Genomic DNA, 17,047 nt, shown 5'->3' on the forward strand with positions numbered 1-17,047 from the left:
ACTAGCATGTTCATTGCTCTTTGTGAAAAACTTTGACCTCTTTTGTCATAATGCATGTTGTATTAGTTCAAGCTCATCTAGAAGGTAAAATACATGTCATCCTTGATATTTTTTAAATCATTGATTTTATAATACCTTCCTTCTGGATAGCAAACTGTACCTTTTATTTGTTTGTATTAATGGGCTTCTAGGTTGAGAAGCCTATATTCTGTGACTTTCATTTTGTATGGGGAAATAATGAAAAGTGTAGAAATAAAGTGATTTCTGACTTTTAATTTTAGCCTACAAGTTCTTTGGTAATATATTCTCTTATTTTCTTTTAACAGTTGTCAATTAATAACATTTTTATTTTAATAAAGGTTCGAGTAGTTGGCGTTACCTGTGCAGCCTGCCCATTCCCATGCATGAATGACCTTCAGTTTCCTGTAGTTGTGCTGGATGAGTGTAGTCAAATAACAGAACCAGCCTCTCTCCTTCCCATTGCAAGGTAACCTAAAAAATTATTTTCCCAAGAATACTCACATATCAAAATTATTTCAAACATTTTCTGAGTTCAAACTCTTACCAAAATTTTGTCAAAATTCCTAGCAGTTCAAGTGGTAGACATATTTTAAAAAACAGTACAGGGGCAAACTTTTTGAAGTAAATTAAATGCATCAAAATTTTGTTAGTTTATAGTTTAGACATTTGAATCACATAACCCTTAAAACCTGGAGAGCCCTAGTGCTAGGATTCTCCTAGGATGTTATAGATTTCTCAACCAGATTAGAAGTTCCTCTTTAGTCATAGCGTGAAACCAACTCCACTAAAGAATGTCTTTTAGTTCCCTTACTTAGATATAATTAAAGTGTTTAGATTCTCAAAAAAATTTTTTTAGATTATGAAAGAGTATTAAATTATATAAAGAAGAACAAGTTGAAAATGAAAATTTGTTTCTAAAATTTAGAAGACTTTGAAATTTTCTAAGCTATCCTAGCCAACAAAAACATTGTGCTTTTAAAGCATCTTTAGGGGCAGATGGTATAGTTCAAACCACAAAAAAAAAGAAAAGAAAACCAAGCATTCCTTCTTGAGGAGTCATACAGGTAGTGAAAAGAGTACCAGAGTAGGACTCAATAGGCCTTGCTCAGTCCCCAATCAATGAGGGAGTAGGGTACCAGCTGTTGGAGTTTGCCCAGGACTTGGGATGTTCCTGAATCATGGGGTTTTTGGTTTTCAAACTATGATAGTCCTTGGCAAACCAGAATGAGTTGGTCACTCTACCCAGGAGCCAGGGGTGGAGGAGTAGTGAGGTCCTGGGTGAATGCAGAGGAGTAATACAACACCTTCTATATACTAAATAATATTACTTTATTTAATCTTACAGCAACCATGTAAGATGTTATTACTGATAAGATTACTGTTAAGAATACTGAAGGTGGAGAGATTAAATAAACCACTATGTTCATAGAATATTATACAGTTGAGATTTGAATAATAGCTTTGTCTACAAAGCTTGGACTCTTTCCCATTATGTCTTAACTCCTATTTAAAAAAACAGCTTGTGAGAGCCTAATTTACCTCACTTCTAAAATAAGCCAACTCAATTCTAAGGAAGGTTCTAATTCTAAGAGTTTAGGGATTCTAAAAATCAGTGTTTTCTAAGTGTGTTCTTTGAAATACTAAATTCATGCAGAGGCAAGAGATACTTCATAGGGTTTATGTGGAAAGTATTAAGTTATGCAAAAGATTCTTTAATGGATAACATTTCAAAGCCTTTAATATACTTTTTAGCACTATTAGCCTTGTCAATTCTCAGTACACATCTTGGGATTTTAATTCTTGAAAAATTTTTGGAAAATCCAATAAATGTTGTCAATATAATCCTTTTTCATTACTTAATTTTTGAAATTCTGTTTTTAAGGTTTAAATGTGAAAAGCTGATTCTTGTTGGAGACCCCAAACAGCTGCCTCCTACTATTCAAGGTTCTGATGCAGCTCATGAAAATGGATTGGAACAAACTCTTTTTGACCGACTTTGCTTAATGGTAAATATTGCCAGGTATTTTCAGCATTATCACACATGACTATACACGATGCAGGAGAATAGAAATATTAGAAGACCTAGTCCTTGTTCCTATTAGTTTATAATAGGAGTTTCTTAGAAGTAGTCTTCTTAAATATAACTAGAATCCATGATTTTAGCATGACTTTATAGAAAGAATCTTATCCCTATACTTCAATAGTGTGTAATAAGTACATTGCTCTTGCTTTAAATGTAAGAAGCTTTTAAAAAAAATGTGTGATTTTTATTCATGATAAAGTCTTTCTTTTGTTAATACTTTTTTAGTTGTCCATGGACCTTTATTTTTATTTTTATTTATTTATATGTGGTGCTGAGAATTGAACCCAGTCAATCACACATGCTAGTCAAGCGCTCTACCACTGAGCTATGAGCTACAACCCCAGCCCCAAAACCTAAGAAACTTTAAGGCTTCTGTTATCCATGTGGAGCTCTACTTCACAGTTTTAGGCATTTAAAAAATAATTAGTATATTTAAAATGGAGGTGAAATTCAAATAACATAAAATTAACCATTTTACAGTGAATAATCCCGTGGCATTTAGTTCATACACAATGCTGTACAACCACTACCTCTTTCTAGTTTCAGAACTTTTTCCTTGCCTGGATTTAGCAGTTATTTCCCATACCCTCCTCTCCTGACCCCTGGTGATCACCATTTTGCTTTCAGTCTGTATGAATTTGTGCTGAATTTTTTCACATAAATGGAATATGTAATTTGTGACTCAGCATGATGTCTTCAAGGTTTACCATCTTACAGATCAGTACTATGTTACTTTTTTTCCCCTACAGTACATTTGTGTTTTTGTATAAGCATCACCTATCCATTTCCACAACTTATCATCTCAAACAGAAACTTTGTACTTTTTAAGTAATAATTCTCATTCTTTCCTCTCCAGCTCTCTAGCTGGTAACCTCTAGTGTACTTTCTGTCTCTGAATTTGCTTAATCTAGATGCCTCGTGTAAGTAAGTGGAACTATGCAATATATGTCCTTTTGTCTTTGTCTTATTTACTTAACGTAATGTTTTCAAGATTCATCCATGTTGTGGCATATGTTAGAATTTCATTCCTTTTTAAAACTAAATAATATTCCTTTGTATGAATATTTTACATTTCTACCAATAGATATTTAGGTTGGGTTTCTACTCTTTGACTATTGTAAATAATGCCACTGTGAACTTTGGTGTGCAAATATCTGTTTGAATCCCTGCTTTAGTTTCTTCAGTATATGCCTGGAAGTGTAATTCCTGGGTCATATGGTAATTCTGTTTCACTTTTTAAACAGATGGGCATTATTATATTTTTATGTGGTGCTGAGGATTGAACCCAGGGCTTCTCACGTGCTAGGGGAGTGCTCTACCACTGAGCCACAACCCCAGCCCCAAATGTTTCACTTTTTGAGGGATTGCCAAACAGTTTTTTATACCAGCTACATCCATTTTACATTGTCAGTACTAATGTACAAAGGTTCCACTTTCTCCACATCCTCAGCAACACTCGTTATTTTCTATTTTATTTTCAATTTCACAGTAGCCATCCTAATGAGTGTGAAGTGGTATCACAGTGATATTTAACATCTTCCATGTATTTACTGGCCATATTTCTAGCTTCTTGAAGAAATGCTTATTCAAGTCCTTTGCCCATGTTTTAATTGGCTTTGTTTTTCTTGTCAAATTGTAGGACTTCTTTCTACATTTTGGATATTAATTCCTTATCAATACATGATTTGCAAATAGTTTCTCTCATTCTAACAGTAGTCTTTTCACTTTTTTTTTTTTTTTTGCAGTACTGGGGAGTGAACTCAGGGCCTTGGGCTTGTAAGGCAAGCACTCTACCAACTGAGCTATATTCCCAGCCCTTCACTTTTTTCATAGTATCCTTTGATGCACACAGTTCTTAATTTTGATAAAGTCCAATTTATTTGTATTTATGTTGCTTGTGCTTTTGATGACATATCCACAAAACTGTTGCCAAATCCAATATCATTAATTAAGATTTCCCCAATGTTTTCTTCTAAGAGTTTTGTAATTTTAGCTTTTATATGTAGTTCTTGGTTCTCTTGTGAATTAATTTTTTTTTTTATATGATGTTGATTAAGAACCCAGTCTCATTCTTTTACAGGTAGGTATCTGGTCTTTCTAATCCTATGTGTTGAAAAGTCTCTCCTTTCCCTATTGAATTTTCTTGGCACCTTTGTCAAATATCAATTAACTATGTATTTGAGGGTTTATTTCTGGATTCTCCATTCTCTATATGACTTCTTCCCTGTTTATTGCTGAATGATATTCTGTGCTATACACATATACCACAATTTACTCATCCATAATTGCTATTGTTAATATGCAATACTCTAAATCAATTTTTTGCGGGGGGGTACTGGGGATTGAACCTAGGGACCTTTTACTACTGAACTATATATTCAGCCCCTATTTTTTTTTTTTTTTTTTTAATTTTGAGACAGAATCTCACTCAGTTGTTAAGGCTGGACTTGAACTTGAGATCCTTCTACCTCAGCCTCCTGAGTTGCTGGGATTACAAGCATCTGTCACCACATCCAAATCAAACCGTTTTTGTAAACAAAAGATTTAAATATTCCAACCAAAAGAACTGTTAAAAAAAAAAAAACTTTTTTTTATTTAATTTTTTTTTAACTTTTACAGACTGCATTTTGATTCTTTGTACACAAGTAGGGTAGAACTTTTCATTTCTGTGGTTGTACACAAAGTAGATTCACACCATTCATATAATCATACATATACATAGAGTAATACTCTCTGTCTCATTCTACTATTTTTCCTTCCCCCATCCCCTCAAAAGACAACTTTTGATAAGGAAATTTTTAAAAATTTTTTGCTGGTTGAAATTGCATCTAATAAGTTATCTTACTGTTTGAACTTAACAGAAGAAGAGAGCCCAATTGAAATGAAAAGAATTGTTAGGTTACAAGTAATTCTTCAGAAATAATATCTCTTCCCAGAAGATTATTTCCTAAATTATTTCTCTAAGAAGAAATTGTAAATTGAATAGGTTGATTTCTCTGCTTTGAAAGATAGAGATATTAACTGGGTGTGGTATGCAGACCTATAATCCCAGCAATGCAGGAAGCTGAGGCTTCAGAATTGCAAATTTGAGGACAGTCTTACCAATTTAGTGAGACCCTGTCTCAAAATGAAAAATGGAAAAGGACTGGGGATGTAGCTCAGTGGTAGAGCATCCTGGGTTCAATCCCCAGTACCAAAAAATAAAAAATAAAAAGCTGGGTACCTGTAATCCCAGTGGTTTGGGAGGCTGAGGCAGGAGGATCACAAATTCAAAGCCAGCCTCAGCAAGAGTGAGGTGCTAAGAAACTCAGAGAGATCCTGACACTAAATAAAATACAAAATAGGGCTGGGGATGTAGCTCAGTGGTCAAGTGCCTCTGAGTTCAATCCCCAGTATCTTCACCATCCAAAAAAGTTTTAGAGATATAATGCTTAATGTTTCTTTTCCACCTTTCTATTCCCTCCAGTGTTTCTATTTTGCTAGTTACATTACTATTTTTGTGTTCTCTGGGCATATTACATTTACCTTTACCTTTTGTTCTATAATCCTAACTTGTACATTTAGAATTGTATTTAAGTAGACTCAGTAGTTAGCTTCATTCATCTGAGTTCCTTCTATGTTTTTCAAAAGTGGCTCATAGATGCCTACTTTTCTGAATTTTTTTTGACTTTAGAATTTTTAATTAACAAATGATAATAGTATATATAAAATCTTAAAATGAGTAAATCAAGCTGATTAAATATCCTGAGTTCTCTTATGTTTGAAAATGTCTGTTGCCTATAAATGTGAATGTCATCTTGGCTTGGTGGTATATTCTTGTGTCATATCCCAACAATATTTTCTGTATTTTTAAAAACTTTTTTTGTGGGATAATGATTTTATTTTTAATAATTAAGTCAAACAACAGTAGAATAAGCGTCTAAAAACAGAAATATTTAAATATCTCAACATGCATATTAGATCTCAGAGCAATTTTTGGATTACTTGAAAGGTCAATCTACTGGCTCCATTTCTAAATATCTCTTAGTCATAGACTATTATATTATGATGTGTAGGGCCAACCTGAGTATTTTCCCCTTGTAATGATTTTTTTTTACCTAGATGCAGGAGCTTATTCTATAACCTTAATAATTTATAAATTTATTGGAGTATATTTCAGTGCTATGATATGATACAATTTTTTTCAAATTGGACATTTCTTCATTTCAGGGAAGTTTTTAGTTCTATTTATTTTCTATCAGAGTGTTGTAGTCACCTCAGACTGCTTTAGCAAAATACCACAGACTGAGTTACTTAAACAACAGATGTTTATTTCTTACAGTTCTAGAGACCGCACTGTCCAAGATCTGGGTGCAGGCCGATTTGGTGACTGGTGAGGGCTCCTTTCTTGATACTACAGCAACAGGCTGTAACTATAATTCAATACCTGAGACAATTTACTTATAAAGAGAAAATATTTATTTTGGGTCATGATTATAGAGTTTCCAGTCCCAGATTAAACAGTCTCACTGCTTTAGGCCTCTGGTAAGACCAACACATCATGGAGGGAGCACATGATGGAACAAACCACTCACCTGAGTCAAGAAGCAAGGGAGTCAGGAAAAGGAAGAGACCATGATCTCAGGGTCCCCTTCCAGGGCATGCCCCCAATGACACAGACCTTGTCCTAGGTCCCACTTGCTGAAGATTTTACCAGCTTTCAAAATACCAGTCTGGGGATCAAACCTTTAACACATGTGCCTTTGGAAGACAATTCTCTGAACCATAGTATGTCCCCTTTTTACCTACTATGATATCCTCCTGTGGCAAAGAAAGAGAGCTGGTTTCTCTTCCTTTTCTTAATTCACTAATCCCACCATGGGGGACCTACCCTCATGGCCTTGTTTAAACCTAATTACTGCCCAATGGCTCACCTCTAAAACTATCACATTGGTGGTGAGATTTCAATATATGAATTTGGAAGCACACATTCAGTGTATAAATGTAAAGGAACCTCATTATTGTCATATTGGATTAACTGTCTTTTATTTATATTTAATTTCATCTGCATTATCTGTGAAATCTCAGGAATTTCATTTGTTTCCCTTACATTTGAATTTCAAATTGCATTGAGTTTTCTTTTTTCCTTTTTAATAGGAAAAGGAACAAAATAAAATTTACATGCCTAAGGCACAGAAGTATGAGACTTCATCATTGAGTTTTGAGTTGAGTTGTATTGAGTTTTGTGAAGAAATTCCATTTTGTTCTTGGCTTCCTTTCATTAATTAGTTCTTTAATGATATTGTCTTGAAAATCGATTTATTTCTTTAGAGTTGAAATTTCCATTTCCCTTTTAATTTTATTATCTCACTTCTGAGATTGTTTTACTGGATTGTATTTTGATTTGATACTTTTGTTTAATCTCTTGTGGACATTTTTCTTCTGTTCCTTGGTTACACTTTTATCTAGACTGAATTCCATATGTATCAGCTATGATTCGAATGTGTACCCCAAAATTCATGTGCTGGACATTTGATTTGCAATGTGGATGTGTTTAGGAGGTGGGACCTTGTAGAGGTGTTAGGTCATGAGGGCTGTGTCTGAATAAATGGATTAATGCTATTACCACAGGATTGGATTACTTATATGAGGGATTTGGCTGCCTTTCGCACCCTGATCCCCTCACTCTCTGGCCTTCTACCATGGGAAAATGCATCAAGAAGTTGCTCACTGGAGTCCCAGCAGCTTAGGAGGCTGAGGCAGGAGGATCGAAGTTCAAAACCATCCTCAGCTAATTATTGAGGTCTCTTAACCAGACCCTGTCTCAAAATAAAAAATGAAAAGGGCTGGGGATGTGGCTTAGTGGCGAAGTGCCCCTGTGTTCAGTCCCTGGTACCAGAATAACAAAAAAAGAAGTTGCTCACTGGATACTAGAACTATGGGAAATAAATTTCCGTTCATTATAAAATACTCAGTCTCAGATAGTCTGTTATAGCAGCATAAAGCCAATGAAGACAGTATTTTTTTTGCATCGTTTTCCTTTACTTTATTAGTTTTGGGGGAGGAGCTGTCATGTTTACATAGTTGCCAATTTTCTTTCATTTTCTGATGTTCCTGTTTGGGAAGCTTTTTTAGATTTGTATTCTGTATTTTCTGTATTTCTCTAGTACTTAGGGTAGAAGGGTTTAGAAGTTGAATTGGAATAGAACTAGATTAAGAATGTGTGTTATCTCTTTTTTTTTTTTTTTGGTACTAGGAATTTAACCCCAGGGCATTTTCCACTGAGCTACATCCTGAGCCCTCTTTATTTTTAATTTTATTTTTTAAATTCCTTGTATATATACATGACAGTAGAGTGTATTTGGACATATTATACATACATGGAGTGTAACTTATTCTAATTAGGATTTCATTCTTGTGGTTGTACATGATGTGGAGTTACACTGGTGGTATAGTCATATATGAACATAGGAAAGTTATGTCTGATTCATTCTGCTGTCTTTCCTATTCCACCCTCCCTTTTCTTTATTCTCCTTTGTCTAATCCAGTGAACTTAAATTCTCCCTACCCCCCTCATTGTGTGTTAGCATCCGCATATCAGAGAGAACATTCAACCTTTAGTTTTTAGATTGGCTTATTTCACTTAGCATAATAATCTCCAGATCCATCCATTTACTGGCAAAAGTCATAAAGTCATTCTTTTTTATGGGTGAGTAATATTCCATTGTGTTTATACACCACATTCTTTATCTGTTCATCTGTTGAAGGGCACCTAGGTTGGTTCCATAGCTTAGCTATTGTGAATTGAACTTCTATAAACATTTACATATCAATGTAATATGTACACATCAATTAACTACGTCACTGTAGTATGCTGTTTTTAAGTCCTTTGGTACCAAGGAGTGCGACAACTGGGTCAAACGGTGGTTCCATTCTCAGTTTTCTGAGGAATCTCCATACTGCTTTCCAGAGTGGCTGCACCAATTTGCAGTCCCACCAGTAATGTATTTTATTTTGAGACTTGGTCTCACTAAGTTGCTTAGTCTCTCGCTAAATTTCTGAGGCTAACCTTGAACTTATGATCCTCCTATCTCAGCCTTCCCAGTCACTGGGATTACAGGCATGCATCACCACAGCTAGCCATATGTGATGTCTTTATTATTATTTTTTTAATTAATTAATTAATTTATTTTTTGGTAGCAGGGATTGAATCAACCCAGGGACACTTAATCACTGATTCACCTCCTGAGCCCTTTTTATTATTTTATTTAGAGACAGGGTCTCACTAAGTTGCTGAGGCTGGCTTTGAACTTGTGATCCTCCAGCCTCAGCCTCCCAAGCCACTGCAGATGTGCACCACTGCACCCATCTGTCTTTATTAGTTTATATGGGCACTGTCATATCTAAAGTTTTGTTAAATACACTACTAGAATTCACTCCATGTGGTTGGATGTTGGTATCTCTTTCCCACATGAGGGACACTCAGGCTCCAAATGGCTCATCAATTCATTGTATGATCCTTAGCGCCTCACTTCCACTAAAAACTACCCAGTTCACTTCCCTTATATTATTATTATTATGAGGAGCCATTTCCATTACATGACTTCAGGAGAGGTTAGTGATCTCATGGTGCTGCATTTCTCCCTTTACCCCAGAATCTTGTTTATTTCCTGATGACAGCACTTTTTAAAAAGTTTATGGCATTGGATTAGCCACACACCTTTTTGTGTTGTATAACTGCTAAATTTGGTTCTTTATTGCTGTTATTAGTTTTGTTTTTATTATTATTATTATTATTATTATTACTATTTTGGTTATTATTCCTTTAAATATTAGGGAATAGATTCTGCAAGGCAGTTTTATTCTACTTTCTTAATTCAGAATTCTCCTTTATTTTTGTGTTTTATGTTGCATTGAGGATTTTTTTTTCCCCTGTTACTGGGAATTGAACCCAGAGTGGGCTTTACCACTGAGCTATATCCCCTTCCCTTTTTATTTTTTATTTTGAGACAAGATCTTGTCAGATGCCCAGTTTGGCCTTGAACTTGCTGACCTCCTGCCCCAACCTCTCAAGCTATTGGTATGTGTGCCACCACAAGGTGTGTGCCACCACACTTGGCTGCATTGAATTCTTAGTTGCGTTGTAATCAGTTTTGTAAAGAACCAAGCTTTCAGTCGTCTTGAGCTTTTAATTATAATTGAATCAAATTGCAAGATTTCTACCCCTTCCATAAGTCAGTATCCAGCTTCTTTTGAATCAGACTTTTTAAAAACCTTTTTTATTTTTTATTTTATTTATTTATTTATTTTTTTGCGGTGCTGGGGATTGAACCCAGGGCCTTGTGCTCGCGAGATAGCTCTACCAACTGAGCTATCTCCCTAGCTCTAAAAACCTTTTTTAAAAAAATCAATTTAAAAATAATTTTCAAATTCTAAAAGCATTTTTGGGGTAGGCACTAGTCACATGGTTCACTATTCAATAAGAACCTCAAAGTATGGAGACTGTGAAAACTTCCACTTTTGTCCCTCAACCACTGTTTCTCTCCCACAGAACAAGTCATCCCTTTCTTATATCTTTCCAGTGATATTTTATAACAGTAGAAGCAAATACATAAATGATTTCCCCTTTGTTTTAAAAAAAGGTAACATACTATACATGTTCTTCTGTTTGCTTTTCCGCTAATCTGCTAATGCCTTTTTAAATATGAAGTATATTTTTATTTGGGGAAATTTTAAAAAGGCAAATAAAGTATAGACTGAAAAATGATTTAGTCACCAAGTAAAATAATATTAAAAAGTTAAGATGAATGAACTAGATCCATATAGATAGTTCTCAAAAATATAGTGGATGTTGAAAGCAGCAAGGTGCAAAGGGATACTTATTGAAAATGCCATTTATGTGAATTTCAAAAGCACATCAGATTTTATATATATATATACACACACCCACACACACACACACACATATATATTGTTTATAGACACATGTAATACACAACATATAAAAGTGCATGGGAATGCTTCAACACAAATTCAGGACTGGGATCATTTCTGGGGGAAGTGGTAGAAGAAAATAATGTGGGGGAGACTTAGCTGTATATGTCATACTTTATTTCTAAACCAAAGAGACATGACCAAATGCTATTATCAAATTTGGTTGCTGGGCACATGGATATCATATTACACTTTATTTACTTTTCTGTATATGTAAGCTAGTTCATAAAATTAAAAGTAAAGAAATAAGCAATATCTACTACTCATTATAGAAAGTGTTAAACTACAAAAAAGTAAAGATAAAAATAATGCACCTTGCCACTTGAAAACAAAATTCTTTGTAATATTTTAGTATTTTTCTCTTTTCTCTTTTATCCTAGGGCTATATGTGAATATCAAATGTATGCATTTTAACACGGTTGAAACCATACAAAATAAATATAATTTCTATTCTGCCTTTTTAAACTTTCTATTATACTAAATCATTCTCCCTTGTCATTACTAGTTTTGTAATCATTTCTGTTGTCATAGAATCACTAAATATTATATGGTGTAGATATACCATTATTCAGTCTCTTCTCTAACATTGAACATTTGGTTATTCTTATTACAAATAATGATCCTTTGAGTGTTTTTATATGTAATGATTTTTGTCAAAGGTTTCACATGCCTACTGACTTGGACTTATAAACGTAGACATATCTATGCCCCACAGAGTAGTGAAGATTGATATCTTACGTGTTTTTCACCCTGGAAGATATTTTGTCCATGCAGTCATCAATATTGTTTTAATTATACAAATATTATTAGAGTTCCACGTAAGTGTTCAGTATATTCTAACAACTCTGCAGAACTTTTTGCAATTAAAGGACATGATCCAGAAGATTGCTAAAATGGGTGAGAGTTGAATATTATGGTGAATTAATGAAATTTGAAACATTTTTGAAGATTCTGAATGAAAAAATGGCTCTATTCAAAGAGGAAAGTCAATAAATAAATTATCAATAACATTTTTTAATTTTTAAAAAGATCTTTTAAAATTTTACTATTAGGTTTATTCCAGCATGTTAGATGGCAAACTTTTAAAGAAGTTGAAGATTTTATGTGTTTGATGTTTTATAATTTTATAGTATAATAGTTTACCATGAATTTATTTTTTATTTTTCTTTAGTGCTAGGATCAAACCTGAGCCACACACATTGCTAGACAAGCTAGACCACCAAACTAGATCTCCTAATAACTTCTTTGAAAATATTTTTATCTGTGGTATATTGTATCATGGTTGTAATTCATCCTCTAAGACTATAATATAGTGATACTTAAAAATGTTTAAACATTATAAGTTTTGAGAGAAAAAATGGTCTATTTTGATTTATTTTTCTGCATTTAAACTTTGTAGGGTCACAAGCCAATTCTGTTGAGAACCCAATACCGTTGTCATCCTGCAATCAGTGCTATTGCCAATGATCTATTTTATGAAGGAAACCTCTTGAATGGCATTTCAGAAACAGAGAGGAGCCCTTTATTGGAGTGGCTACCCACGCTGTGTTTCTATAATGTTAAAGGACTGGAACAGGTAAATGATATTAGTGTTGATGAAAGTCAACACAATTTAGTCTTTTGGTTTAATTTTGTTGTTTGTAGGTTTACTTGGTCTTTCCATAGCCTTTCTGAGAAATATAAGTTAGGCTCTGTTTCTTATTCAGATTGAAAGAGATAACAGCTTTCATAATGTGGCAGAAGCTGCTTTTACCCTCAAGTTGATTCAATCATTGATAGCAAGTGGAATTGCCAGCTCAATGATTGGAGTGATAACATTATACAAGTCCCAGATGTACAAGGTTTGTGTTACATATTTTATTTGTCACATGTTAAATATTATAATTATATATTACAGTATTTAATATTACATTTGTAGTAGTTTGGCTTGGTGCTTAAAAAATTTTTGTGACTGTAATTTATGTACTAAAAAGAAACATTCTGATTTTTTTTCTGGCCTGGTATTTTTTCTGCATGATTAAATGTAAACCTAACAAGGTTTAATTAAATTCAGTTTACAGCTGTTGAGGCAAAAATGCAAATAAACAAATTAGAGGGAAGAAAATATGGCGTATGCTTTGTGTTTTGAGACAGATGGGATTGAATCTCTGTTTTCCAAAATGTTCTCTCATGATTACTATATTTATCAGTAAATCAAGGGTAGATACTAGATATTAATGTACACCCGAGCCAATTACTTCTAAGGAGAATTTTATTTTTGTATTTTTTTCATTGTTTGCTTATTTATGAGCTCTAAATTAGCATATCCAAATGAGTTTCCTAACAATTGAAGTCATTTCTTTCTCTTTTGTTTCATTATTAACATTGTCATTTATCTATCATTTTAGAAACTATCTAGCCAAGTCTATGTAAGTCACAAAAGAGAAATGTTAGTTTAATTAAGGTGGTGGCTGTGAGTAGGTCTGAAGGTTTACATTTTTTACTGTCTTTGCATTGCATGAGTTCCGTCTTCTTTCCTCCACAGCTCTGTCATTTACTCAGTGCTGTGGACTTTGACCATCCTAATATTAAAAGTGTGCAGGTGTCCACAGTAGATGCTTTTCAGGGAGCTGAAAAGGAGATCATTATTCTTTCCTGTGTAAGGACAAGACAAGTAGGATTCATTGATTCAGAAAAAAGAATGAATGTTGCATTGACCAGAGGAAGGAGGCATTTGTTGATTGTGGGAAATTTAGCCTGTTTGAGGAAAAATCGACTATGGGGGCATGTGATCCAACATTGTGAAGGTAAAATAGAAGTGTATTTCTTTTAAGCATTTTGAATTCAAATTGACTGTTTTGGATTAATGCTTGGGGTGGTGTGGGCAGGAATAGCTCTGGATTTGTCATTGTGGGAGAGGACTGGCATGATATGGAGACCACTATAAAATAAAGAATATTGTCTCATGCTTTGTATCTTTTTAAGGAAGCAAAAATGGATTGCAACATGCAAGCCAGTATGAACCACACCTGAACCAGCTCCTTAAAGATTATTTTGAAAAACAAGCAGAAGAAAAAGAGAGGAAAAAGACTGAAAAAGAAAAATCTAAAGATAAGTCTCATTCATAAAAAGACATAGTTTAGGAATTTTGTATTTATGTAAATTCAGATTCATTTTCAAAACTGTTGTTATATAAAAACTTTATAATATCTAAAAAACTTGCTAAATGAATACATCTAAAAATTTACTTTGCAAAAAAAGCATGCATTACTTATGTTAAAATAGGCTGATGTTTTGTTTATAAAAGAAATAAATTTTGACAGGGTGTGGTGATGCATACCTGTAATTCCAGGGCCTTGGGACGTTGAGGCAGGAGGATCATGAGTTCAAAGCCAGCCTCAGCAATTTAGTGAGGCCCTAAGCAACTTAGCAAGACCCTGTCTTAAAATAAAATATGCAAAGGGCTGGGATGTGGCTCAGTAGTTAAGCCACCCCTGTGTTTAATCCCTGGTACCCAAAAAAAAAAAAAAAAAAAAAAAAAAAAAAAGGAATTTTGCAAGGAGTAGGGAAAGCCTTCCTGGGGAATGCCAGCACACTTCAGAAATATGTAAATATCTCAGAAGTTCATTTGTTGCACACATCTGCACAATCAAATACAATCAAATATACCAACACACCCCCTTTCTGAACTCTGTATCCTTATAATTTAGAAATACCATTTTAAAAATGAAGACATTCACAATTATACTTTTTTTTTTTTTTATTTTTGGTTCCTAGGGATTGAACTCAGGGATGCTTGACCATTGAGCCACATCTCCAGCCCTATTTTTTAATTTATTTAAAGATAGTTTCACTGAGTTGCTTAGTGCCTCGCTTTTTCTGAGATTGATCTTGAACTCTTGATCCTCCTGCCTCAGCCTCCCGAGCCACTGGGATTATAGGCATGTGCCACTGTGCCCAGCTTTTTTCTTTTTTCCTTTTTCTAATTTGTAGTATAATTACAACAGGTCTTTCAGAATTGCTTCTGGGATAAACCTTTCCATTCTTTCTAGTTCACTTTTGCATAGTCACTGTAAGAAGCCCTCTTTTGCACCATGCACTTTAGAAGAAAAAAGAAGTAATGGCAATATGGGGGGAACCAGGGAAAAATGAAAATTGCTTAGTCCCTGTTCCTTTGCCTTCTCCATTCCCTTAGCTCATGGTGGAGATTTGCATCTTCAGGCTTCCTTCCTCTCTGAGTAGACCTGTCTCATACTGGATATGATATTGGTGGTTTCATCTCCAGTTTTCCTCTCTTCCATCCTGGAAAAGAGACTACTAGAATTCGGTTACAGAGTGTTATCCCAGGATGTAAGGTCTACAGCAGCAGGCCTGTTGATACGTAGGGGTCAGAGCATACACAGTGATGTTGTCTCATTCCCTGTCCATCAGAGCCAAAACTGTCACTCATTCCTTTTACCCAGGACTGTTACAACAAAAGTGGGGTGAAGGATAAGAGTGCTCATTTTCTTATATCCTTTAAACATCCAGTAAGAAGCAAAGGATCTATAGGCTCATCTACTTTTTCTTCTTAGAGATTAATAAATCAAAACATTGTTCTGACTGGATAGTGTTGACTGTTCCAGAGGTCGTTGATTTATCATATATTTTGAGTGAAAACATACTGAGCCCTGAATATTAGTATGTCCTTTATTTATATTTTTTAAAAGACTTTCGCATTTGACATAAAAATGTCCCCAAACCTATGCTAACACATTTTTTGTGTCTTTCACCCTAAATTTCAAGGTTGGATAGACACAAATTGAACTTTAAGAAGTATACTATTCAATAAACAATCAAAATATTAAAGTTTCTAATGATTTTTACAAAATACTCAAAGTAGTAAGCCAGTTTTACAATGATAGCTATTAAATAGCTATAAATAAAAATCTTGAAACACTACATCTTGTGTTCAATACAAGATAGGATTATATAAGAATGTTCTGAAGCTGTTGTAGAAAAAGTCTATTTATGCATCACATATGGAAACAATAAAATTTCTTCAGTTGCCTTTACATAGTATATGTTTTGGGTTTTGGGTTTTTTCAAGATTTGTTCACAAACATCACCCTGATGCCTGGTGAGGGGACAGGTATTTCCCCCAATTCATAATGATTAATAAAAAAGATCGGAGAAATTGAAGTGAGCTACCTGATCTTCCACAACCAGTATGAGGCAAGGCTGGAACTCAAGCTAATCCAACTTGGAGGTGAAGCTACAATTCACTGCCTGCATTCTAATTCCCTTTACTTACCAAAGGGTGAAAGACACAGAAACCAAAAATCTGACAATCCTCTTTGACCTAAGTAGACTCATGTTTTGATAATTTACCTTGTTTAATTTAAGATTTAATAATCGATTAACAATTTGTTTGAAAAATGCATATAACAAATATCATTTTCATTAAAGAATATGCTCTTTGAAGACCTTTGAAGATCTACATTTGCTACTAGATCTGGTATGCTACTTAATGCAAAAAATGATTATTTTAAAATTTTATTTTTACTTTTATTACTAATTTTAATTTTTTTATTTTACAGTGCTAGGGACATTATTTCAAAATTAGAGTTACTTTTGGAAAATAATAAAGTCAGGTTATGAAGCTCAGCTTAAAACTTCAAAATAAAACATGACTTTAGGCATTGCTCTTTTATACTTGAACAAAAAGGAATATTTGATTTGGAGACACCAAAACAAACCCCAAATGCTTCATGTTCTTGACTATGGTTTAGTTTAAAGACAGCTGTGAAATAGCTTTATACTAATAAGATTTTTTATATTAAATAAGAATGAACTGGAAATTGGTGATTTACTTGGCAGATATTGGACCTTGAAAATTAAATAATTGTTCTAAGAACATTAGATCAACACTGATTTGAAATGCCTGCTTTGTAATTACTTATGAGTGAAATGTATATTTAGTTTGAGTTGTGCTTTTGGTTTACATTAATA

The 17,047-nt window shown here is 33.9% G+C and overlaps 1 protein-coding gene across 5 annotated transcripts in view; it reads left to right on the forward strand.

Annotated features, from left to right (window-relative positions):
• Positions 1–14,430, forward strand: part of Zgrf1 (zinc finger GRF-type containing 1) — a 78,164-nt gene extending 63,734 nt beyond the window's left edge. For all 5 annotated transcript variants that reach the window (XM_047566750.1, XM_047566754.1, XM_047566755.1 and 2 more), the window contains 6 exons: positions 360–487; positions 1,904–2,027; positions 12,477–12,653; positions 12,784–12,918; positions 13,602–13,863; positions 14,042–14,430. In XM_047566750.1, coding sequence (XP_047422706.1) covers positions 360–487; positions 1,904–2,027; positions 12,477–12,653; positions 12,784–12,918; positions 13,602–13,863; positions 14,042–14,184 — 969 coding nt within the window. In that variant the 3' untranslated portion in view covers positions 14,185–14,430. The remainder of the gene's footprint in view (positions 1–359; positions 488–1,903; positions 2,028–12,476; positions 12,654–12,783; positions 12,919–13,601; positions 13,864–14,041) is intronic.
• Positions 14,431–17,047: the final 2,617 nt, after the last annotated feature.

This window comes from Sciurus carolinensis, chromosome 10, assembly GCF_902686445.1.
Source record: "Sciurus carolinensis chromosome 10, mSciCar1.2, whole genome shotgun sequence".
Taxonomy (NCBI): Eukaryota; Metazoa; Chordata; class Mammalia; order Rodentia; family Sciuridae; genus Sciurus; species Sciurus carolinensis.